Consider the following 24,487-nt stretch of genomic DNA (forward strand, 5'->3'; position numbering starts at 1 on the left):
TCGTCGGTATCCCAATACCTTGTTCAATCTCGTTACCGGCAAGTCACTTTACTCGTACCATAATTCATGATCTCGTGACCAACCCCTTGGTCACATTGAGCTCATTATGATGATGCATTACCGAGTGGGCCCAGAGATACCTCTCCGTCATACGGAGTGACAAATCCCAGTCTCGATTCGTGCCAACCCAACAGACACTTTCGGAGATACCCGTAGTGCACCTTTATAGCCACCCAGTTACGTTGTGACGTTTGATACACCCAAAGCACTCCTACGATATCCGGGAGTTGCACAATCTCATGGTCTAAGGAAATGATACTTGACATTAGAAAAGCTCTTACAAAACGAACTTACACGATCTTTGTGCTATGCTTAGGTTTGGGTCTTGTCCATCACATCATTCTCCTAATGATGTGATCCCGTTATCAATGACATCCCCATGTCCATAGCCAGGAAACCATGACTATCTGTTGATCAATGAGCTAGTCAACTAGAGGCTCACTAGGGACACATTGTGGTCTATGTATTCACACATGTATTACGATTTCCGGATAATACAATTATAGCATGAATAATAGACAATTATCATGAACAAGGAAATATAATAATCATGTTATTATTGCCTCTAGGGCATATTTCCAATAGTCTCCCACTTGCACTAGAGTCAATCATCTAGTTACATTGTGATGAATCGAACACCCATGGAATTCTGGTGTTGATCATGTTTTGCTCTAGGGAGAGGTTTAGTCAACGGATCTACTACATTCAGGTCCGTATGTAAGCGACGCTTGATATGCCTGGTCTTCCTGTGAAACCTGGGCTCCTTGGCAAGGGAAATAGCTCCAGTGTTGTCACAGAAGAGAGTCATCGGCCCCGACGCATTGGGTATGACTCCTAGGTCGGTGATGAACTCCTTCACCCAGATTGCTTCTTGTGCTGCCTCCGAGGCTGCCATGTATTCTGCTTCACATGTAGATCCCGCCACGACGCTTTGCTTGCAACTGCACCAGCTTACTGCCCCACCATTCAAAATATACACGTATCCGGTTTGTGACTTAGAGTCATCCAGATCTGTGTCGAAGCTAGCGTCGACGTAACCCTTTACGACGAGCTCTTCACCACCTCCATAAACGAGAAACATATCCTTGGTCCTTTTCAGGTACTTCAGGATGTTTTTGACCGCTGTCCAGTGTTCCTTGCTGGGATTACTTTGGTACCTACCTACCAAACTTACGGCAAGGTTTACATCAGGTCTGGTACACAGCATGGCATACATAATAGACCCTATGGCTGAGGCATAGGGGATGACACTCATCTCTTCTATATCTTCTGCCGTGGTCGGGCATTGAGCCGTGCTCAATCGCACACCTTGCAATACAGGAAAGAACCCCTTCTTGGACTGATCCATATTGAACTTCTTCAATATCTTGTCAAGGTACGTACTTTGTGAAAGACCGATGAGGCGTCTCGATCTATCTCTATAGATCTTGATGCCTAATATATAAGCAGCTTCTCCAAGGTTCTTCATTGAAAAACACTTGTTGAAATAGGCCTTTATGCTTTCCAAGAATTATATATCATTTCCCATCAACAGTATGTCATCCACATATAATATGAGAAATGCTACAGAGCTCCCACTCACTTTCTTGTAAACGCAGACTTCTCCATAAGTCTGCATAAACCCAAACGCTTTGATCATCTCATCAAAGCGAATGTTCCAACTCCGAGATGCTTGCACTAGCCCATAGATTGAGCGTTGGAGCTTGCACACCTTGTTAGCATTCTTAGGATCGACAAAACCTTCCGGCTGCATCATATACAATTCTTCCTTAAGAAAGCCGTTAAGGAATGCCGTTTTGACGTCCATTTGCCATATCTCATAATTATAGAATGCGGCAATTGCTAACATGATTCGGACGGACTTCAGCTTCGCTACGGGTGAGAAAGTCTCATCGTAGTCAACCCCTTGAACTTGTCGATAACCCTTAGCGACAAGTTGAGCCTTATAGATGGTCACATTACCATCCGCGTCTGTCTTCTTCTTAAAGATCCATTTATTTTCTATGGCTCGCCGATCTTCGGGCAAGTCAGTCAAAGTCCATACTTTGTTTTCATACATGGATTCTATCTCGGATTTCATGGCTTCTAGCCATTTGTCAGAATCCGGGCCCGCCATCGCTTCTTCATAGTTCGAAGGTTCACCATTGTCTAACAACATGATTTCCAAGATAGGGTTTCCGTACCACTCTGGTGCGGAACGTGTCCTTGTGGACCTACGAAGTTCAGTAGCAACTTGATCTGAAGTTTCATGATCATCATCATCAACTTCCTCTCTAGTCGGTGCAGGCACCTCAGGAACATTTTCTTGAGCTGCGCCACTTACCGGTTCAAGAGGTAATACTTCATCAAGTTCTACCTTCCTCCCACTTATTTCTTTCGAGAGAAACTCTTTCTCTAGAAAGGACCCATTCTTGGCAACAAAGATCTTGCCTTCGGATCTGAGGTAGAAGGTATACCCAACAGTTTCTTTAGGGTATCCTATGTAGACGCATTTTTCCGACTTGGGTTCGAGCTTTTCAGGTTGAAGTTTCTTGACATAAGCATCGCATCCCCAAACTTTTAGAAACGACAGCTTAGGTTTCTTCCCAAACCATAATTCATACGGTGTCGTCTCAACGGATTTCGACGGAGCCCTATTTAAAGTGAATGCGGCAGTCTCTAAAGCATAGCCCCAAAATGATAGCGGTAAATCGGTAAGAGACATCATAGATCGCACCATATCTAATAGAGTGCGATTACGATGTTCGGACACACCATTACGCTGAGGTGTTCCAGGCGGCGTGAGTTGTGAAACTATTCCACATTTTCTTAAGTGTGTGCCAAATTCGTGACTCAAGTATTCTCCCCCACGATCTGATCGCAAGAACTTGATTTTCCTGTCATGTTGATTCTCAACCTCACTCTGAAATTCCTTGAACTTTTCAAAGGTCTCAGACTTGTGTTTCATTAAGTAGACATACCCATATCTACTCAAGTCATTAGTGAGGGTGAGAACATAACGATAGCCACCACGAGCCTCAACACTCATTGGACCGCACACATCAGTATGTATGATTTTCAATAAGTTGGTTGCTCGCTCCATTGTTCCTGAGAACGGAGTCTTGGTCATTTTATCTATGAGGCATGGTTCGCACGTGTCAAATGATTCGTAATCAAGAGACTCTAAAAGTCCATCTGCATGGAGCTTCTTCATGCGTTTGACACCTATGTGACCAAGGCGGCAGTGCCACAAGTATGTGAGACTATCATTATCAACCTTACATCTTTTGGTATTCACACTATGAATATGTGTAGCATTACGCTCGAGATTCATTAAGAATAAACCATTCACCATCGGAGCATGACCATAAAACATATCTCTCATATAAATAGAACAACCATTATTCTTGGATTTAAATGAGTAGCCATCTCGAATTAAACGAGATCCTGATACAATGTTCATGCTCAAAGCTGGCACTAAATAACAATTATTGAGGTTTAAAACTAATCCCGTAGGTAAATGTAGAGGTAGCGTGCCGACGGCGATCACATCGACCTTGGAACCATTCCCGACGCGCATCGTCACCTCGTCCTTCGCCAGTCCCCGCTTATTCCGCAGCTCCTGCTTTGAGTTACAAATGTGAGCAACCGCACCGGTATCAAATACCCAGGAGCTACTACGAGTACTGGTAAGGTACACATCAATTACATGTATATCACATATACCTTTCGTGATGCCGGCCTTCTTGTCCGCTAAGTATTTGAGGCAGTTCCGCTTCCAGTGACCACTTCCCTTGCAATAAAAACACTCAGTCTCAGGCTTGGGTCCATTCTTTGACTTCTTCCCGGCAGCTTGCTTACCGGGCGCGGCAACTCCCTTGCCGTCCTTCTTGAAGTTCTTCTTACCCTTGCCTTTCTTGAACTTAGTGATTTTATTCACCATCAACACTTGATGTTCCTTTTTGACTTCTACCTTTGCTGATTTCAGCATTGCAAATACTTCGGGAATGGTCTTTTCCATCCCCTGCATATTGAAGTTCATCACAAAGCTCTTGTAGCTCGGTGGAAGCGACTGAAGGATTCTGTCAATGACCGCGTCATCCGGAAGATTAACTCCCAGCTGAGTCAAGCGGTTATGCAACCCAGACATTTTGAGTATGTGCTCACTGACAGAACTATTTTCCTCCATCTTACAGCTGAAGAACTTGTCAAAGACTTCATATCTCTCGACCCGGGCATGAGCTTGAAAAACCATTTTCAGCTCTTCGAACATCTCATATGCTCCGTGTCTCTCAAAACGCTTTTGGAGCCCCGGTTCTAAGCTGTAAAGCATGCCGCACTGAACGAGGGAGTAATCATCAGCACGTGTCTGCCAAGCGTTCATAACGTCTTGGTTCTGTGGGACGGGTGCGTCACCTAGCGGTGCTTCTAGGACATAATCTTCTTGGCAGCTATGAGGATGATCCTCAGGTTCCGGACCCAGTCCGTATAGTTGCTGCCATCGTCTTTCAGCTTGGTTTTCTCTAGGAACGCGTTGAAGTTGAGGACAACGTGGGCCATTTGATCTACAAGACATATTGTAAAGATTTTAGACTAAGTTCATGATAATTAAGTTCATCTAATCAAATTATTCAATGAACTCCCACTCAGATAGACACCCCTTCAGTCATCTAAGTATAACATGATCCGAGTTAACTAGGCCGTGCCCGATCATCACATGAGACGGACTAGTCAACATCGGTGAACATCTTCATGTTGATCGTATCTTCTATACGACTCATGCTCGACCTTTCGGTCTTCTGTGTTCCGAGGCCATGTCTGTACATGCTAGGCTCGTCAAGTCAACGTAAGTGTATTGCGTGTGTAAATCTGGCTTACACCCGTTGTATTCGAACGTTAGAATCTATCACACCCGATCATCACGTCATGCTTCGAAACAACGAACCTTCGCAACAGTGCACGGTTAGGGGGAACACTTTCTTGAAATTATTACAAGGGATCATCTTATTTAAGCTACCGTCGTTCTAAGCAAATAAGATGTAAAACATGATAAACATCACATGCAATCAAATAGTGACATGATATGGCCAATATCATTTGCTCCTTTGATCTCCATCTTTGGGGCTCCATGATCATCGTTGTCACCGGCATGACACCATGATCTCCATCATCATGATCTCCATCATCGTGTCTTCTTGAAGTTGTCATGTCAACTATTACTTCTACTACTATGGTTAACGGTTTAGCAATAAAGTAAAGTAATTACATGACGTTTATGTTGACACGCAGGTCATAAATAAATTAAGACAACTCCTATGGCTCCTGCCGGTTGTCATACTCATCGACATGCAAGTCGTGATTCCTATTACAAGAACATGATCAATCTCATACATCACATATATCATTCATCATTCATCACAACCTTTGGCCATATCATATCACAAAACACTTGCTGCAAAAACAAGTTAGACGTCCTATAATTGTTGTTGCAAGTTTTTACGTGGCTGCTATAGGTTTCTAGCAAGAACGTTTCTTACCTACGCCAAAATCACAACGTGAATTGCCAATTTATATTTACCCTTCATAAGGACCCTATTCATCGAATCTGATCCGACTAAAGTGGGAGAGACAGACACCCGCCAGCCACCTTATGCAACTAGTGCATGTCAGTCGGTGGAACCGGTCTCACGTAAGCGTACGTGTAAGGTTGGTCCGGGCCGCTTCATCCCACGATGCCGCCGAATCAAGATAAGACTAATAACGGCAAGCAAATTGACAATATCGACGCCCACAACTACTTTGTGTTCTACTCGTGCATAGTAACTACGCATAGACCTAGCTCATGATGCCACTGTTGGGGATCGTAGCAGAAATTAAAAAATTTCTACGCATCACCAAGATCAATCTATGGAGTATTCTAGCAACGAGGGGAATAGGAGTGCATCTACATACCCTTGTAGATCGCGAGCAGAAGCGTTCAAGTGAACGGGGATGATGGAGTCGTACTCGCCGTGATCCAAATGACCGATGACCAAGTGCCGAACGGACATCACCTCCGCGTTCAACACACGTACAGTTGGGAAGACGTCTCCTCCTTCTTGATCCAGCAAGGGGGAAGGATAGGTTGGTGAAGATCCAGCAGCACGACGGCGTGGTGGTGGATGCAGCAGGATCCCGGCAGGGCTTCGCCAAGCACAAGCGGGGAGGAGAGGTGTTACGGAGGGAAAGGGAGGCGCCAAGAGCAAGGTGCGGCTCACCTCCCTCCCTTCCACTATATATAGGGGCTAGGGGGGCGCATGCCCCCTTGGAGATCCCATCTAAAAGGGGGGGGGCGGCGGCCCCTGGGGGCAACGGCCCCCTTAGGGTTTCCAACCAGGGGGGCGCATGCCCCCTCGGGGGGCAACGGCCCCCTAGGGTTTCCAACCCTAGGCGCCTTGGGCCCTTGGGTGGGGCGCACCATCCCATCAGGGGCTGGTTCCCACGCCACTTCAGCCCATGGGGCCCTCCGGGATAGGTGGCCCCATCCGGTGGACCCCCGGGACCCTTCCGGTGGTCCCAGTACAATACCGGTAACCCCCGAAACCTTCCCGCTGGCCGAAACTGGACTTCCTATATATAAATCTTTACCTCCGGACCATTCCGGAACTCCTCGTGACGTCCGGGATCTCATCCGGGACTCCGAACAAATTTCGGGTTACTGCATACTAATATCTCTACAACCCTAGCGTCACCGAACCTTAAGTGTGTAGACCCTACGGGTTCGGGAGACACGCAGACATGACCGAGACGCCTCTCCGGTCAATAACCAACAGCGGGATCTGGATACCCATGTTGGCTCCCACATGCTCCTCGATGATCTCATCGGATGAACCACGATGTCAAGGACTTAATCAATCCCGTATTCAATTCCCTTTGTCAATCGGTACGTTACTTGCCCGAGACTCGATCGTCGGTATCCCAATACCTTGTTCAATATCGTTACCGGCAAGTCACTTTACTCGTACCGTAATGCATGATCCCGTGACCAACCCCTTGGTCACATTGAGCTCATTATGATGATGCATTACCGAGTGGGCCCAGAGATACCTCTCCGTCATACGGAGTGACAAATCCCAGTCTCGATTCGTGCCAACCCAACAGACACTTTCGGAGATACCCGTAGTGCACCTTTATAGCCACCCAGTTACGTTGTGACGTTTGATACACCCAAAGCACTCCTATGATATCCGGGAGTTGCACAATCTCATGGTCTAAGGAAATGATACTTGACATTAGAAAAGCTCTCACAAAACAAACTTACACGATCTTTGTGCTATGCTTAGGTTTGGGTCTTGTCCATCACATCATTCTCCTAATGATGTGATCCCGTTATCAATGACATCCCCATGTCCATAGCCAGGAAACCATGACTATCTGTTGATCAACGAGCTAGTCAACTAGAGGCTCACTAGGGACACATTGTGGTCTATGTATTCACACATGTATTACGATTTCCGGATAATACAATTATAGCATGAATAATAGACAATTATCATGAACAAGGAAATATAATAATCATTTTATTATTGCCTCTAGGGCATATTTCCAACAGCCGGTACCTAGCATGCCGGCATTGAGCTGGGTGAGGGCAAGGGACGTGGTGGATGGTGAGGTTGCAGCGGTAGTCATGGCGTGGTGGATCGACTAGGCTCTGATACCATGTGAAAGATGCTAGGATTAGGAATGATTGCCCATGGTAATCACCCACCGGCCCATCTTCTATTTATATGCAGCTATGCTTGTACAACAAGTATTACAATCAATCAGTATAAATCACATTAATTACTGATTGATATGCCAGCTCGTGTGATCTCCTATACACAACAACTACTAATCACGGATCGTGTGGGATATGCATAACATGGTAGTCTTAACAGTCATTCTCTGTGCGTGTTTACTCTCTGAGCTTTGTAGCTGCTCATTATGTCATCTGCACTTTATCAATGCCTAGCTGCCTCTTGTTATTTCTAGCTTGTTTCTGAACACGCACTACTTCGTTAGGGGGCTATATGCATCATTGCTAATAAATATTTCGTTCACCATTTTCCTTTGTCATTCTTGTGTTGGGTTCATCGTTCATGATCATTCATGAACGGAAAGGCTAAAAATCTGATGTCAGACTTTTAGGCATGGAAAATCTGATGTTTTCCTTGGCAATTTATATTGACACGGTGATGCAAATTTAGTTTGCAAGCACGACAATTTTCTAGTCAGCCATGCTCGCCAACTAAACTTGCCATCCTCGGTGATCATAATTTGTCATGAAAAACGTTTGATTTGACATGGTCGAAAATCTGACGTCAGATTTGTAGTGAAGTCCTTCATAAATGAACTCCTTATGTTGTGCGTTCCATTTTATAAGTGCCTGGCTAACTAATGTACTTCAAACTACCGTACTGGTTTAAGGTGCTCCTGGAGCTACACTCTTGCAAACCACGTATGGTACCTTGACAAATCCTGATAACACCATTGGGACCTCATTGGTGACGAATGCATGTAAATGTAATTTTAATACATTATAACTGTGCATCTTAGGAGCTCTCTCAGGCCATTAGCATTCACAGCCACCAGATCTCCAAGTTTAATGCTTTCGGCCGTTCGATAAAACTCTCGCGCAGCACTTCCCGCAAACTGAGCTGGGCAGCTGCTCCCGTGGCAAAATTGGAGCCGCGTGGTTGATTGGGCCCTCGCCAGCACGAAGGCCTTCGTGGGCCGGATGTCTTGCATCTCCAGAAGGAGCCGAGGAAGCGAAGCGATGAAGGCCGCCCCCTCCCCTCCCCAACATCGCGTCTCTCTCCCTGTCTCCCATGATCTGTCCCGTCGTGCGCCGCCGAATTTCCAGTTGCGGGAAGGGAGAAGGAGTGTATGCGCTTTTCGTGGCGCATCTGGTTATCCCTGTCCCCTTAGGTTCTCGCGGAGACGACAGGCGTGAGGCGCATGCGACCTGGGCGCTCTCCTCCTTGACGAGACCACCTGCACGATCTCTCCTTCATCTCTATCAAACGGCGAACATGTGGTGCGCCGGCGCCGTCGTGATGCTTAAGCCGGAGAGATCTGTGTCTTTCCTGCCCTTCGTGGTGCCGATTCCCTGTGCCGCCACGACGCCGACCACCTCCAGGTCTTCATGCCGCACACAAGATGGGCGGTGCTCCTCGAAGCATCCTTGGTGGCTTAAGATCAGATTGGATTTTATGTATAAGTTTGGAAGCTCATGTACCGACGTGTATGCTTTCATCCTAGAGGTCCATCGAGTGCCTCAAGTTGCTCATTCTGTTAGTTAGAAATATTGTCACACTTAATATGGCACTTGGATTGTTAGATTTTGCTTTTTAAGAGTTAGTCAATGCATCAAAGAGACTTTGTAATCTGTTGTATACCATGAAGGAAATTTCGTAATGTGTACTAACTGCAAGAAGGGTTGAAATTCTCTTAATGTGTCCTGGCTGCAGAATGGCCTTTTGATGCTCTAATTGGAAGTTATACCCTTTTAAGATGAAAAGGATACTGGGAAGGCTGATGCATTGTGCTCTAGAGAACAATGCCGTACAAGGTGAAATCATCACTCCTACTTTCTTTATTTAAAAGAGGTCATCTTCGTTGCTGTATTGTATCTTTATCATCAATGATCCACATGCTCATTCTCATTTATAGCAGTCATTCATTCATGTAAATGCCTTTGATACGCCAAAAATTACCTATCTAAAGATCACACTTTACTTGTTTGCTTTTCTGCAGATGAAAGGCAAAATCAAGGACCTTTCCATGAGTTCCATAGATCGGGTGAGCTTCATTTTGTCAACTAATTTTGACGGTCACTACTGTGTAACATTGACACTGATCAGACGTCATTCATTCTGACTTTCAGGTAAGGAAGCCAAAAAAATATCAATGCCAAGAGGTGCAACATGGATCATGGCGAGAAGAACGTGGAGTGGATAGAGGATGGGGAGCATGAGAATGTAGTGAACCTTTTGCATAAGGAACAGGTAATATTCTAAGCATATGGGATACTACTTTTTAGTATCCTGACTTCACCTTCGATTTTTGACTGGATTTGAGAGCTTTTCACAGGTGCTGCTGATGCGATAGAAGAATAAAGCTTTGTAGCTGACGAGCGAGAAAACGGGGGCGACATTGTGTCTCTGGCTCTCTGCTTTGCCCAAGTGCCGGTGTATCTACTCCAGTGCACCTGTGTTGGATAACTTCAATAAGTTTGTTAGCTTTTGTTAGATCCTTAGCTAAATATTTTTCTCATGGATTTAGTAGTGTATTTATACAAATTGGTTTCATAAGTAGTACTGGTAGATTTTTTGGTCTCTTATGTTGTTGACATGTCATGTTTGTTCATACATTTTAAATGCTTTGTTATGCAGATTAGAGCTTAAATAATATGGTTGGAAGTGCTTATTATGTTACCACTTTATTATGTTGCTCCTGAAGTTCGGCATAGATGCTAGCACGGAAGCTGACGCCTTGAGTATATATGTCAATGTACATATCCTCCTTTGTGGCAGCATTGCTTTTCGTGCACATGCGGAATCTGGCACCCTATTCTTTTCTCAAAGCCTGCCCTGGTTATAAGGAATAACATTGTCCTTCTCTGACAGAAGCAGTGGATTTTGTTAAGTGCTTTCTATGCAAAGATTCACATAGAAGGATGCCTGCAGCACACGCTTGAAATGAGTTTCAATCTGCCCATATGGATGCAGCTTAAACTTTTGTCGTTATTAGTCACCCACGGATAAGAAATGCAATGACTTTAAAATGCCATTGGTTATATTATGTCTTACTAAAGCTTAAACTTGTTCGTCAACGTTATGTAAAGATGCTTTGATGGTCTGCATTGATGAAATTTGTTCTAATTTTTTGTATGATGTTCCACAGAGAAGATATATGACATTGCATCTTCAAGTTTGAACTTGCATTCTTCTATCTGAAAATATTTGTTTCTACTGAAGAATGGTTGTGCCATAACCTCCCTGTTTTCATAAATCGCTAATGTTTCATTTCCACGTGTCTCATAGAACATTTTGATCTTGATTACTGCGTATGCTCACAATTTTCATAGGTATTTATGCCGGAGCCTACTTTTTTGTACCTTTGATATTAAGTACCAAAACAGAATGCTTAGACAGCTCTCAAAATCTAATCTATCTTGGATCAATTTATTTGCACTTAAAAGTGGCGCCCTCAAATATTTCTGTTTACACGTGTGATTGATCATTTCTTGATAGGCTTTGTTGATCTAGACAGTTGATGAACCTTTATCTGAAAATGCAACACTATTCATTGGAACGTGATAGAAATGGATGTATATTTGCTAGATTGAGACCGTGTGGCTTTTGATGTACTCCCTCCGTTCCGAATTACTTGTCGCAAATATGGATGTATCTAGATGTATTTTAGTTCTACATACATCCATTTCTGCGACGAGTAATTTGGAACAGAGGGAGTATGATATTTCTTGTTAGGCTTTGTTGACCTAGACTGTTTATGAGCCTTTTTATCTGAAAATGCAGTTTTCTTCATTGGAACTTGATAGAAATGGATGTATATTTGCTGCATTGAGATCGTGTGGCCATAGGTCAACAAGGCATCTGCCTAAACTGCCCCATGGAGCCGACCTTTTGACAAAGCATGACACACATAATGTGTTTTGTTTTCCATTTTTTCTCTGTTATTTCCACATCTTTGTTCTTTCCATTTTTCTTGTTATTCACCGTATAGGTCATTGCTTAGGCCTTTTGAGTTTTGGTTACTCACATCTTTCCATACGCGGCGATCAGAGTGAAATTTCTAATTAGCATATTTCTATAGCATTGTACACAATCATGTTCAGATATTGTCTTATGGAAATTCATATTTCTTTATTTTCATCAATGCCTTGGTTACTGCCTTGAGAGACTTTCCTTGATATCCCTCAAAGTAGGTTATTAATTCGTTGCCTATATACGTTCCTTGTATTCATTCTTGTCACTATTAAACTTTTGACATGGTAGTTTCTTGCCTTGATCTATGCTCAAGGACAAGGTTTATGCCAAGGGTTCTGTAGCTATTGACAATATTAGTGGTGCAGATTTTTTTTCTTGCTTTTGTATCTGTGCATAAACAAGCTTGTTAGTTCTAACTTTTACACAGTTGAACTGAAATTTTTGTTTTAGATTAGTTCCAAATTGATTAAAATAGTACTCCCTCCTTCCCATTTTATTAGGTGTATTTGTTTCCCCAGTAAATCCCAGAATATTAGGCGCTGAAGCTCTGAGCCCGTGCTATTCTCTCGTACGGTTAGCATTCAAAGGCGGTTGTGCATGCCTTTGCTCTATCCTCCCGTACCGTTAGCAATTTAAAGGAGATTGGACATGCCATTTTTGTTTCCGAAATCATGGATGTCTCCCTCGTGCGATGGCTCAACTAACAAACGACTTGTGCGTTCATTTTCGTGCTCAAAACTAATACGCCTTACAAAGTGGGAAGGAGGGAGTGCTGAATAAAATTTGGTAGTTCATCAAAATATGCCAATTCAAAATGAACTCTTCCAAGCTAACAGTTTGTGCAAATTTAACATATATATTTCATGTCTCCAGATGTCAATTATCAAATAGACGGGCGCAGCAACGCACGCCTTCAATGATCTAGTTAGTTGAACACTCGGAGCTTGTCTACCTGCTGTCATTGCTAACTGCAAAACTCGTTTCAGGTGCTGCTACCTTCACGGGACAGGCTACTAAACAATTTTGTTTCTCTTCAGCTGCAAATTCAGGTTTATATTATTCACAACAACAAAAAAATTCAGGTTTATATTTTGAACTGAGTGAATTCCATTTGTTTACCCTCAAAATTGACACTTGTGACAAATACTACCCGATTTAGCAAAAAATCTCAATTTAGCCAAACTTGTGCCACATTTTACCCCTTTTTTCTTTTTTTCTCAATTTTGATGCCGAGCACGTGCAGTCAGCATCAAAATTGAGGGGGGGGGGGGGGGGCGGTAAAATGGGATAAAAACAGAAGTTACTCATCTTTTCATAGTCTTTTTTGGGCTCAGTAAAGCACCGTAGTTTTTTTCTGCTGGATTCACACATTTCATAACTAGTAAATAGCTTGTCTTTTGGACACTTCTAACTGGTGAAATCAATGCTTACTGGAGTGCAGGCTGAAGCTGGATTTGCACGGTGAACTTGACGGCCTAATTATGTGGGGGCAGTGCCCTTACTTCTGGTGCTCCGGTCTACGTAAAGATGACAGATCAATGTTTACACTATTAGGTTGTTTTGCTGCTATTTGCGCTATGTTGAATTATTGACTCGAGGCTTGCTAGTCCCATAGCTAGAACATCTATTCTATGTAAGCACCAACTATTTTCGTATGGAGTCCCTTGGATGTCATTTGGCCACCAAATTTTGCAAGAAGCTACAACATTAGGTCATAATCGAAGCCACAAAGTTTCGGATTCTTTCTTTGCTATTTGTTTTGTTTTACCGTTCATCGAGGTTGCAATGCACCTGTGTGTAGCCACAAACTTTCCCTTTTGCCTTTCACTTGGTCAGCCTCAGGGTGCAACTAGGTGGCAATCTCGGTAGAAACTAGAAACCACTTCGAGGATTCCACACCTGGTGGTCGCTTGTGGGGGACGATTTCATTCCTCACGTGCCAACAGCGCCACAGAGTCATGAGGAGTCCAAGCCTCTCCGAGAGAAACCATTCCGGTCCTGTAGGCAACATCTTGAGGATGTCTGGTAGTTTCCAGTGAACCGCCATTTCTTGCTAAAGCATCACCACACATGTAAACCCATGAAACGTCTCCTCTCACTCAGTCACGAAGGACATAAGTCAGAAATTTAAGATGCTAACCCTTTTTGTAGGCAAGGGATCGGTTACAAGGCGCCACACAAATATATGAACCTTAGCAAGAGGTAGGCACCTCCATAAGAAAGCCCAGACGATTGTCCCGTGCCGGGCTCACCGCAACAGGAGATGATCAAAGACGTGGTCAAGCCCTAGGGGATACGCGCTCCAGACCAAGAGTACACCGTTGCGCTCCGGCTCCCAAGCCAGCCATCATCTCCAAGACATGGACTCACTGATTGTGATGATTTCTTCGACATCGGCTTGCAGGAAATATTTACATAGATATATTTCTCCACATTGCGAGAATTCGATAGAACCTGCATCAAACGTATCTGGGCGGCTAGGTAAAAAGAAACTTCTGGTGCAAATAACAGTATTTGCTTCAGATGGATAATGTTCTCTCACATAAGGTAAAACTGCCAATTCTAGGAAGACGGTGTTTTCAGGGACAGGTGCTTCTTCGACAATTACTGATATCACATCTGCTGTAAAGTTCACTCCCAAAGCAACAAGCCAATAATGACACATGCAGGACAACAGAACAAAACTGTGACCCAGTAGAATAAGTCTCATTTGAGAGGGGTTGATAATGCAGGGAAAAATAATCTGTTTTGAGAGTGGAACCGGAGAGTGCAGGAAAGAAAAAACAATCTAATTTGAGGACGGAAATCTAATTTACAAGGTGGGAGCACACTGAAAAAAATTCTGGTTTGAGGGTGGATGGTTACACCAAGCACTTGCCCAGTGATGATTTGTCTACAATGGTAGTGACAGGTTCAGCTGAGATGGGAATCAGCTGGATGTATCCTGTCAGTACACAGAAACATAAGGATCCTGCACACGATAGAGAAACATCCGTCAGACAAGGCATCCAACTAAGAAAAAATAGAAGGTCTGATAGTGGTATTTTTGTTTCAAATCCTAAGGAGTCCAAAAATAAATCCATATAAAATCACCCCTATCCAAACATAGCCTACTTTGGGAAATCAAGTGATCTTTCACTAAGAATCCTATATACTTAAGAGATTCATCCGCATTAACTTATTTATCTCAACATGCAAGCATGCCACATCACCGTACAATTATGAATGGGATAAGAACCACCTCAACATGCAACCATCCATGGGAAAATACCAACCACTACATGCAACCATGCATGGGAAAAGACCAACCACTACATGCAACCATGTATGGGAAAATATTTTTCATTCTATTATTCTACTTATATCCAATAAATATTTTACAACTAAGTCATATACATTTTTATTTTGGTCACGTGTTACTAATCCAAATATTTATATTCCACGCAATCAAATATCATCGAAATATATTGCAACTGATTCCCGCAGCAACTAGTTGGTTCAAATCTCAACTATGGGTATTTTAAGACAGTTCGAAATTTGCATGCCCATGCCACTTTGCCTACTCCAGTTCACTTTTTTTACCAGCGTGGGCCAGAAGGCAACGAAAACCTTGGTCAATATTTTGGCTAGCCAAGTTTTTAGTGGGCTTGACTTTGGCTCAAACCAAACACACACTACATCTTAATAGTTCCAAACAGCACATGCACCCCTACAGAAGTAAAACAATATCCTATTGCACCGTATGAATACATATTCTCAGTGCACTTATACAACATGTAAAAATAACTGAAATAGAAAAGAAAATTAACAGGATGAACAATAAAAATGCAAATTTTAACAACAGCCAGTAGTACAAAAGAAGGGTCCAAACATGAAATAGCACTATGTTATAAGTAGTCATCAGTGTAACCTTCAATATTCAGTCTTCTTCTGGATCTTCTGGGCGCTGTAAAAAAATAAGATCAAATGAGCAGGCGCCTTGTCTGGAGGAAATGAGACAAGCCCATCCAAAACAGGTATGGTAACAATGCTATATGCAATGAAGTGAGGATTGAAAATGCTCGGTATCGACCTTCAATGCAGTTCTACGATTGAAAGGTGCTATGCCTACGTAAATATGAGTAATCCGACTGTTATTTAAACATCAAAGAAAAAATCCAATCATGTTTTACTGACTTTGGTAGCAAATGTGAAGCAGAAGCTTGCAAGTAAGGTATGACAGAACCCAAAAGCTTCAAAAGACAAACCAAATCCACCAGTTTAGTGACTAAGAATGTCGTACCGGTAGGAAGTCCCAGTCTTCCTCTCTCATATCAAAATTTTCAGTAGTTTCTTCATCAAGCAGTAACTGAACCAAAACAAATAATATATAAATTGCTCATTAGATATCATGTAAAAATCATCTGTTAAAATACTCACGGTATGCATTCCAGTGTACTCATCATAGTCATGTACAACTGCTGGGACATACCTGAAAGGCAGAATATTGAAAGACAAGGGGTTAAACCAGACCGGGAACTGAAAACGACAGATAAAAGGATATCTAACACCATCAACCAGATTTGAAGCTGTGAAGGCATACATTTTGTCCCGTCGATCCCATAAACGGATGATCTCCCCAATACAATTATCTGAGGTTGTCTTTCTTTTCTTCATGTCGTGCTGATCTTGTGAGCTTGCTGAGTTGCCATTGTGGAGAACAAACGAGTTGACCGACTTAGACGTGCCAACCATTTTTCTGCAGTTTGAAGATCCACAATGACAATCTTGATCTGCTCCAAACTGGACAAATCTGTAAAAAAGGACAGAGATTAGAAACAGCAACAGTTTTGTGTACACGATGCGATAAAGCAAGGTGGGTGAAACAAAAAAAATTATAATGAAAAAAAAACTTATAAAGTAACCAGGAACCTGAATGAACATACTTATAGTCATAGGTCAGCTCCTCCCCTTTCTCTATGTCACGAAGAGCAAAAATTCCAACTCTGGTCTCTCCATCTACAGTCCTGAAATAACATGATACCAGTAGCAAATATCAGGGTCATCCGCATGGATATAGAATAAGCAGCACAATATAACTAACCATTTCTGCATCTCTGTGTTTGGTTCACAGCTATGATTGATGAACCTGGACTTGTTCCCCTTGTTTGTTGCATCAATGACCATATTACTACTGACCTCACAAAGATAGAAGTTAGTGTAACGTTGTCTCTTCATTTTCCATAGTCTTTCCTCACAAGTTCTGTCATCAATGACTACAAAATCGATGCAAGATATATGGATATTAGTTTGATCGCCCAGTGTACAATGTGAGTAACCATCATAATATATAATACTGCATTTGTCTGCATTTCATTTACTTGCTCAAAATAGATTTCAACAAACCCTTACCTTCTCCTACATATTCTATAACAAATTCTCCTTTCTTTATTTCGTCCTCGGCTATCAATCCAAAGCCACATTTCTCTGTCTAGAATATAACAGTCTTTAGGGAACTGTTAGGAAGTGAAAAATATGTATACACACCAATTAAACATTTTATGAAACAATTAAATTTATGCACCACTTACAACGAAACCTAGAAAATGGTCATCAAATAATAATGATTGGCTACACTTCAAAAAATATGAAACATGAAACAACTTGCTTAGATTCTCTGTAGACTTATTAACACATAAGAGCATACTTTCCTCCTCGCATTTAATTTTGCAAATTGTAAAGTATTCAATGTTGAAGTATTGCTTGAGTTACTGCATGAAGAAGAATATACTGCCTCACAAGATAAAGAAAGTTTCATAAAGAGATTTGCCATGGTTTAAGGTGCAGGGCCAGTTGTGCACAAAATGCGACTATATGTTGGATATTTTGCTAACATACATATAATCTCTATGAAACATGCATATATAAGGGCCAGATCAGATATGGAGTACAGGGATAATTAATGGGGTTCCTAAGAGATCTCTGAATTATATATAAGTTCCAGATAGAAATACAAAATAGGGAAAAACATTGTATGTAACGTAACATCATAAGGAAAAACAATACCAGACAACACAGTATCATAAATTGACCTAGGGACAACGATGCAATACTGACTATAGAAACAAATGTCTAGAACGGTAAAATCACCAGAGTACATATAACCAAGAAAATGACACAAATCTAGTTAAGAAGGTCCTGGTGAACAAGGCAAATGTAGCAGAAGTTGTCTGCACACAGATTCGACATGTATGTATAGGATATAGCCAAATATGGTAAGTCAAGCATATTTTCCTCTGTTTGTATCCCCTAAGGTAACAACGAAACAAAAATTAGGTCGCATACGGACAAGTAACTGGTTAGCTGCACAGACTAACATTACAACTCACCAGAATCAAGAGCGTGCAGTGGAAAGAATTGGAAGTCAGAGGAGGGCATGGCCACTGTTGGAGGCGCCGACAGCAGCAGGTTTTGGGAGAGGAGAATAGAAGGGGCCAGCAGGCACCTGTGGGGTGAATAGGCCTTGCAGTGGTGGATTTGAGCTGCTAGCATCACTTCAGCAGAGTCACATAGGACAAAAAGGGCGGCCAGGCAAGTCAAGGACGCACAAACTTGATGTCAAGGAAACTGAGGCGGCTTGGCATTGGGAGTTCAGACCATTGGCTGCAAGTATTTAATTGTTTTGAACCACAGGGACCTGGAAAGCCAGATAGGGACAGGGAGAGGAACATCCCTGCCCCTGCTTCACAGGGTTCATCCCCCAATACACAGTTACCCCTACTGTGGTTGAAATAGAAGATCCCTATCCCTATGAAAAAAAATCCGTGGGAAGAATTCCAGCCAACCAATAAAGCCTACTAGAGGAATTTTCTACCGGGAGCAGGAGAGCCCCATTGGTGTACCTAACATGCAAAAGTCTTGACATATAGTTGTGGTTAGACAGAATTGCACCATGTATGGCAGATCAGGTCACAAACAACTGCCTCAAGAAAGCGGCTTGACTCATTCAAGTTGTACTGTCAAAATTACTAACTTCAAACATTTGGCGATTTTCTTTAAGCTACAATTTTTTATGTTTCATTTTATGTTGCTACCAACCACTTCGTTTATTTACTAGTATCCTCAAGAAAGAAATAAGAGAAGTCATTGTACCTGAGCAGATTGCAGTTTGAGAGTTCAAATATGCTTTATTTCAGTAACGAAAGAGAGAAATAGAAGTTATAGATTGGTCCATGTAAGCAGAACAGCTGGTATACTTACACATAAATACAACGATGTATTTAACTTATATTCTTTTACATGGGGTCATCGTTGCTGCTATTGACTTGCTCATTGGTCGTGGACTTACAAGCAAGCAAATTAAAGTTCTAAGTTCATGCAACTTTTCTGTATTTGTTTCTCAATTATTCGTTCAATCAACCTAACACCTGGATGTAGGTATCAGCTGTCACAGGCTCACAGCACCTCCCGCCTCCCGTGCTACAAAATCTCAGCAACAGGTTCCCTGGGTACGATTAGATAAGCCATGCCATATGTGTATAGCAGGTTCCCGTTGTTTACTCCGTTTTTGGTCTTCAGGCTCCATGTTTACGCAGGGATGATCGATTTTGAAGTAGATGAGAGAGGGTGCTGTCTTAAACTTCTCGCTGTCCAATGCTTATGCTGTAAAACGTGCCTCCTGTGCTACAAAATCTCGGCAACAAGTTCCCTGGGTACGATTAGATAAGCCACGCCATATGTGTATAGCAGGTACCCGTTGTTTATTCCGTTTTTGGTCTTCAGGCTCCATGTTTACACAGGGATGATCGATTGTGAAGTAGATGAGAGAGGGTGCTGTCTTAAACTCCTCGCTGTCCAATGCTTATGCTGTAAAACGTGTACATAATGTTTCCATCCTTCAATATAATGCATCTGGCCTGTAGGTCGGGCGACCGATCAAACGGCGCAGTGACTAATGTCGTTGATTTGTACCCACAGGTACATAGTTCCAGTTTTGGCAGATGCTGGTGATAGAAGCTTCGCTACATAATCGGACTATTCAGTTTTGGTGAAGACTCTGTTTAGTGAGGATCGTATATGCTGTTTTTTTTTAGGATTGTCATACTGTATTGGAGTACTTGAGTGTTAAGATTGTACTGCCTTATTCCATCCTTTCTCAGTAATATACTTTTGATTCTTAGTATTTTGTAATTATTATCCATTTTTATGCATGTAATATACATGACTAACTGTCACGACTCCCCGAAAAAACAGCTTATTCTTTAAGAGGCAACATCTGTTTTTTACTTTTCGTGTGTGTATGTGATGATTTTTGTTCCCAAAGCATATTTCAGATTCGTGAGTGCTTATCAGTCAACAAAAAAAGGAATGACCGACTGTGGCCATTTCAATCAGACCAATAATGCATGAAGCAATGCCGAAGCAAGATTAACAGATCATGAATGGCTGTCTGGAGGTAGTGTGGCCACCGGTATTTAGCTCATTAAATGGGCGGAATAATTTAATTGAATAGCTCCAAGAGCAGATGGTACTGTTACAATATGGAAGATTGCTCGCTACGGCATGTACAATGGGGTGTTCTTCGTCATGATATTTAATTATCTACCGAAGCAAGAGAGGAGAAAGAAAGAAATTGTTTCACTCCAGGGAAAGCTAAGAGAAGGCTAATTGTTCTAAAGAATACGATCTCTAACACCGTATTAATGTTTTATAGCCATCCTAACAAGTCTTATTGGAAGGTTAAAAGTTTGCAACCAGACAGCAGTGTACCAGGAATAACATGGCAAGTTCGGTTAGCCCGTCTGTTAGAATCACATTATGTACAAACAGTATTATTTGTCACAAACTGTGTGACCTAGCACCATCCCCTGTTGGCCGTGGCAAGACACCATTCTGAGGTAATTGATGGGCATTGACGAAATAGGCTCTTGATACAGTATAGTTGTTCTACTCAGCCGCTACTCTGCTACTAAAAAAACTCTACAAGATCTCCACCCTGGTCACTGAAACTAAATAAGTCTACAAAATGTACGAAATTTTAGCTACTATTGTCAATCCACGGCCAGTCACTCAAATTACTACAGACCTACCCATGTTTTCCTCGATATTTGCTGTTAGGATTTTATATTGCTCCAATGCAAACCTTATTTTGTTCATTTTTACCCATGCAGGATTTAGTTGTTGGCAGACCCAAAGCTGTTTATTTCTATAAAGTTGGTGGTAGAGGTCCTTGCTGGGCTTTTGACAGTGAGACGAAGTTTGTAGGTTGGTTTCAGTGCTATATACTTTGCATTATTGAAGATTAGAGAACCCGGAAGAATATTCTTAATGAATATGGCTCCTCTAATCCTATTATAAAATAAGGAACCTACAGTCCCCTTACGATACAACATAGAAACTAGAACACATTCTATTCAAGGCGCGTGCAGTAAAAATGGATTATATTCAGATATTGCATTATAGGGCCATATATAGCAATCACAGTGTTCCTTCTCAGTCCTCAATTTTCCCCTTAAATGGCCAATTCTTCCAGACTCACTAATTATGAAAATTTGAATAGGTCATACCTTAATCAATTTTGTTTTGAACAAAGGTCGGAGCTGGAATGATTTATTGGCACAATTGTTCTCACATTTACAGTTTGATGAACAACAAGAGAACAGCATCCTGCACCAATAAAATAGCGGTTCAGAATTGTTCTTTTCTCGACAATACTGAATTTTACAAGTGCATTAATCAAATAGCCAAGAATGTATTTTTCTTACAGAGTACGAAGCAATTATATTATGCGCACTTGTGTTTGCGTGCCTGAGAGAGAGAGAGAGAGGTACCCGCATTGGCAATCTTTTCCACAAGCAACTGGTGATCCAGAAGAAAGGGAGCAAGAACAAAAAATGCCATCATCTTCAACCCGCTTCTTAGTAAGATAAACATCTTTGCAGAATTAAGGACATCAATAATGTAAAAAATATGATTATCATGTGCAGATTAGAAGTTCACATCATGAGAGTGTAAATGGGCAATGAAAACTTTATATACCTAATCATAGGGTGGGGGGGGGGGCAAATGAGAGAACCAACAATACATTAAGCCATTTTGCGATGCATCCTTGTAAGCACATTATTGCAAAACATAAAAACACTCCCATACCATGTTGCTTTCTACTTCAAAGACTATGTTATCAGATTTCCTTGCATGTCACATTACAGTTATAGGTGTATCACAAATCCAGATTGCCAGGTGAAATACATTGAAAGATATGATGAATCGTACTTCACAACATAACAGAATATGGAAACTTCAACCCGACACTTTACTAAACTGAATCATGCAATGGTGCACATGATTGCTGCTCTGAAAACTCGAGAAGTAGATAGGTTTCAAGAAATGATTGGCAAGGATACTCCGCTTAATTGGTATATAGTAGCCTAGCTTCCATTCTTTCAACGCAGATGGCAGATCAAAATCAACAAAATCTGCAGGATCTTTCAGCGCCTTAGTCAATTCATCAAACACACGCTCAGGGCCCTGCACAACAAATATTGATGATAATATCACTAGAAATTCTCTCTTTGAATTTCTTCAACCTGAATTTTAATGGCTTGTAAAAATTTCAAATCTGACAGATTGTGACGACTGTTTAAGCCTCACAGTAGCCATGACCAGCTGACCCCTAACACCCCCCTCCCTACACACCCCATGCATATATACTGGCTCGACCCCTGTCTATACTGTACAAAAGGATAAATACAGTTTTGTAGCAACATGGTGACAGTGTGACGGAGAATAGTTCTGTGAAGCACCGTTCAAGGGCAGGCACAAATCACCTATTTTGCACACGGAGTCACGGATACACATGCATGAACACGGGGTTCACTGTTAGTGAGCACATAACCAAGTGGCACGGTCAACCCCTCGCGTGATTGGCCATGGTCAGTGTTATTGTAAGCAGTTTTTGGCCAAGGCACACCGCTTTAGCAAGTTTAGGGGGTCCAAATATGTGAATTTAGAGTACCAGGACTAAAGTGAGTGCACCGCACAACTTAAGGAACTGAAGGGACATTTTACTTACCTATGTTTATGTTAGACTCAACATAAGCTAGAATCAAGAAAAAAAACTACAATAAAGGAAATTCTACTTTAAATATGATCGGCACAGTAAGCTGTGTGGAAACGCTAATGCAGGTACGACCAGTGGGATTTGGAGCAAACCACGGGCCAAAAGCTAAGCGCTTATAACTACCTCAAAAAAATGCCTCACTGAAAGCAGAAAAAAGATATGGCTGGATTGCACAATGAATATATCTTCATCTTCTATTTCTATAACAAGAAATGAAATTGATAACAAAATGCATCAATTTATTTAGAAATCTGACATTGCCAGCACCGGAATTTTTTTAGAGAACCAGTACCAGAATTAGGACTAAACATACTGACATAAGCATCTTCTATTTAGTTCAGTGCATCAAATTTAGAAATTACCCAGGAGCCACGAGTAGGCGAGCTGCGAGAGCAGGCCGCGGTTGCGCCTGCGTCGCTGCGTGACTCGGCGAGCATCAATCTCGACCCAGCGTTACACGAGGTCGGCGGCGGCAGGAGTCCGCCGGTCGAAGCGGAGGCGGGAACTGGCCGGAGGGGGAGAACACTGCCTAGGCCGAGGCGGAACGACGCGGTCACGTGGAGGCGGAGCAACCAGTAGGTGGGGAGAGGGGAACAGGGGAGGGCGGCGGCGGGGCAGGCGTGCCGCGTGCAGCAGAGGCGGCGGCCGGCGGGCGATGCAGCCGCACGGGGTGAGCAAGGTTGAAGTAAACCGTGGTTTCGAGTTTTTCTTTTTTGATTTTGATGTGTTCTTTCAGTTTTCTTTAACATACTAAACACACTGGGAACTAAGAATGTGTGGATGGATGGTTAGGTGGACAATGGTATCGAGTCACCCAACCCGTCAGGGTTTATAGTGTTTACATGCTGACTTAGTCCCTTGAAGGTGTTCATAAAGGTAAAATATATGTGCGTTCATAAAAAATGAATGTATGCACGTATATGTATGAGCGCTTGTATTTGTAACATAGTAAATATTCTAGCTACGCTAATTTAATTAAAAAAGATTAGAACGGGGCTCATCCAGAAAATCAGGGGATGGTGGAGAGTTTAGAAGGATTATCATGTAAAAGGCCTGTAACGGTAAATACATACACAATATTGGTCCATAGAAACATGCACTTGCCCCTATTTCTATGAACACACCCATACATTTTATGTCTATGAGTATTTTCAAAAGATTGAAACGGCACACTATTTTAAGATTGACAAAATCGTCACATATGCATTTGTGATCGACGGAAACGTCATTTCTTCACTAAAAGCACATCATCAAAACGTCTGAAATAAATCTAGAAAAGTGCCAGCACTTGTAACAAAACTAGGACTTAAACTCCTAATTTAGTTCGCACGTGTTCTTTCAATTAAAACCCGTGCAGGTCACAAACCTTGAGCGTATGTTGTGTGCAGGTGCAAACTCTCTGAGGGGTGACGAAATGTGACAGACTAATGACTAGTCATAGCGTGTTGTTTTGTAGCCATGTCGGTCATGTTTGCCGAGCTGGCGAGGCTCTAAACATGATTGAATGTCGTTGATAGGCCTCGCGGTTTATGTGCTTGAATCCACAGTCCTTAAACTAAAAAAAAGTAAAAATAAAACCCCTTACAGATTATGTAGTGAT

At 42.2% G+C, this 24,487-nt stretch overlaps 1 protein-coding gene across 4 annotated transcripts; it reads right to left on the reverse strand.

Annotated features, from left to right (window-relative positions):
• Positions 1–14,465: 14,465 nt before the first annotated feature.
• LOC125509120 (histone-lysine N-methyltransferase ASHH3) lies at positions 14,466–23,612 on the reverse strand. Of its 4 annotated transcripts, none has more exons than XM_048674006.2 (12): positions 23,250–23,610; positions 22,172–22,295; positions 21,599–21,701; positions 21,335–21,434; positions 17,181–17,259; positions 16,873–17,044; positions 16,715–16,795; positions 16,372–16,581; positions 16,209–16,260; positions 16,072–16,137; positions 15,700–15,735; positions 14,466–14,760 (listed from the first exon to the last, which is right to left on the reverse strand). In XM_048674006.2, exons 1-11 carry the CDS (start codon positions 23,322–23,324, stop codon positions 15,709–15,711), a joined length of 1,089 nt encoding a protein of 362 aa, XP_048529963.1. In that variant the 5' UTR covers positions 23,325–23,610; the 3' UTR covers positions 14,466–14,760; positions 15,700–15,708. The 4 variants fall into 4 exon arrangements, with proteins under 4 accessions (XP_048529963.1, XP_048529964.1, XP_087382219.1 ...); XM_048674007.2 differs by having other exon boundaries at positions 15,661–15,735; XM_087526093.1 differs by having other exon boundaries at positions 16,209–16,581; positions 23,250–23,612.
• Positions 23,613–24,487: the final 875 nt, after the last annotated feature.

Source organism: Triticum urartu, chromosome 5A (assembly GCF_056163025.1).
Source record: "Triticum urartu cultivar PI428250 chromosome 5A, HENAU_Tu73, whole genome shotgun sequence".
Taxonomy (NCBI): Eukaryota; Viridiplantae; Streptophyta; class Magnoliopsida; order Poales; family Poaceae; genus Triticum; species Triticum urartu.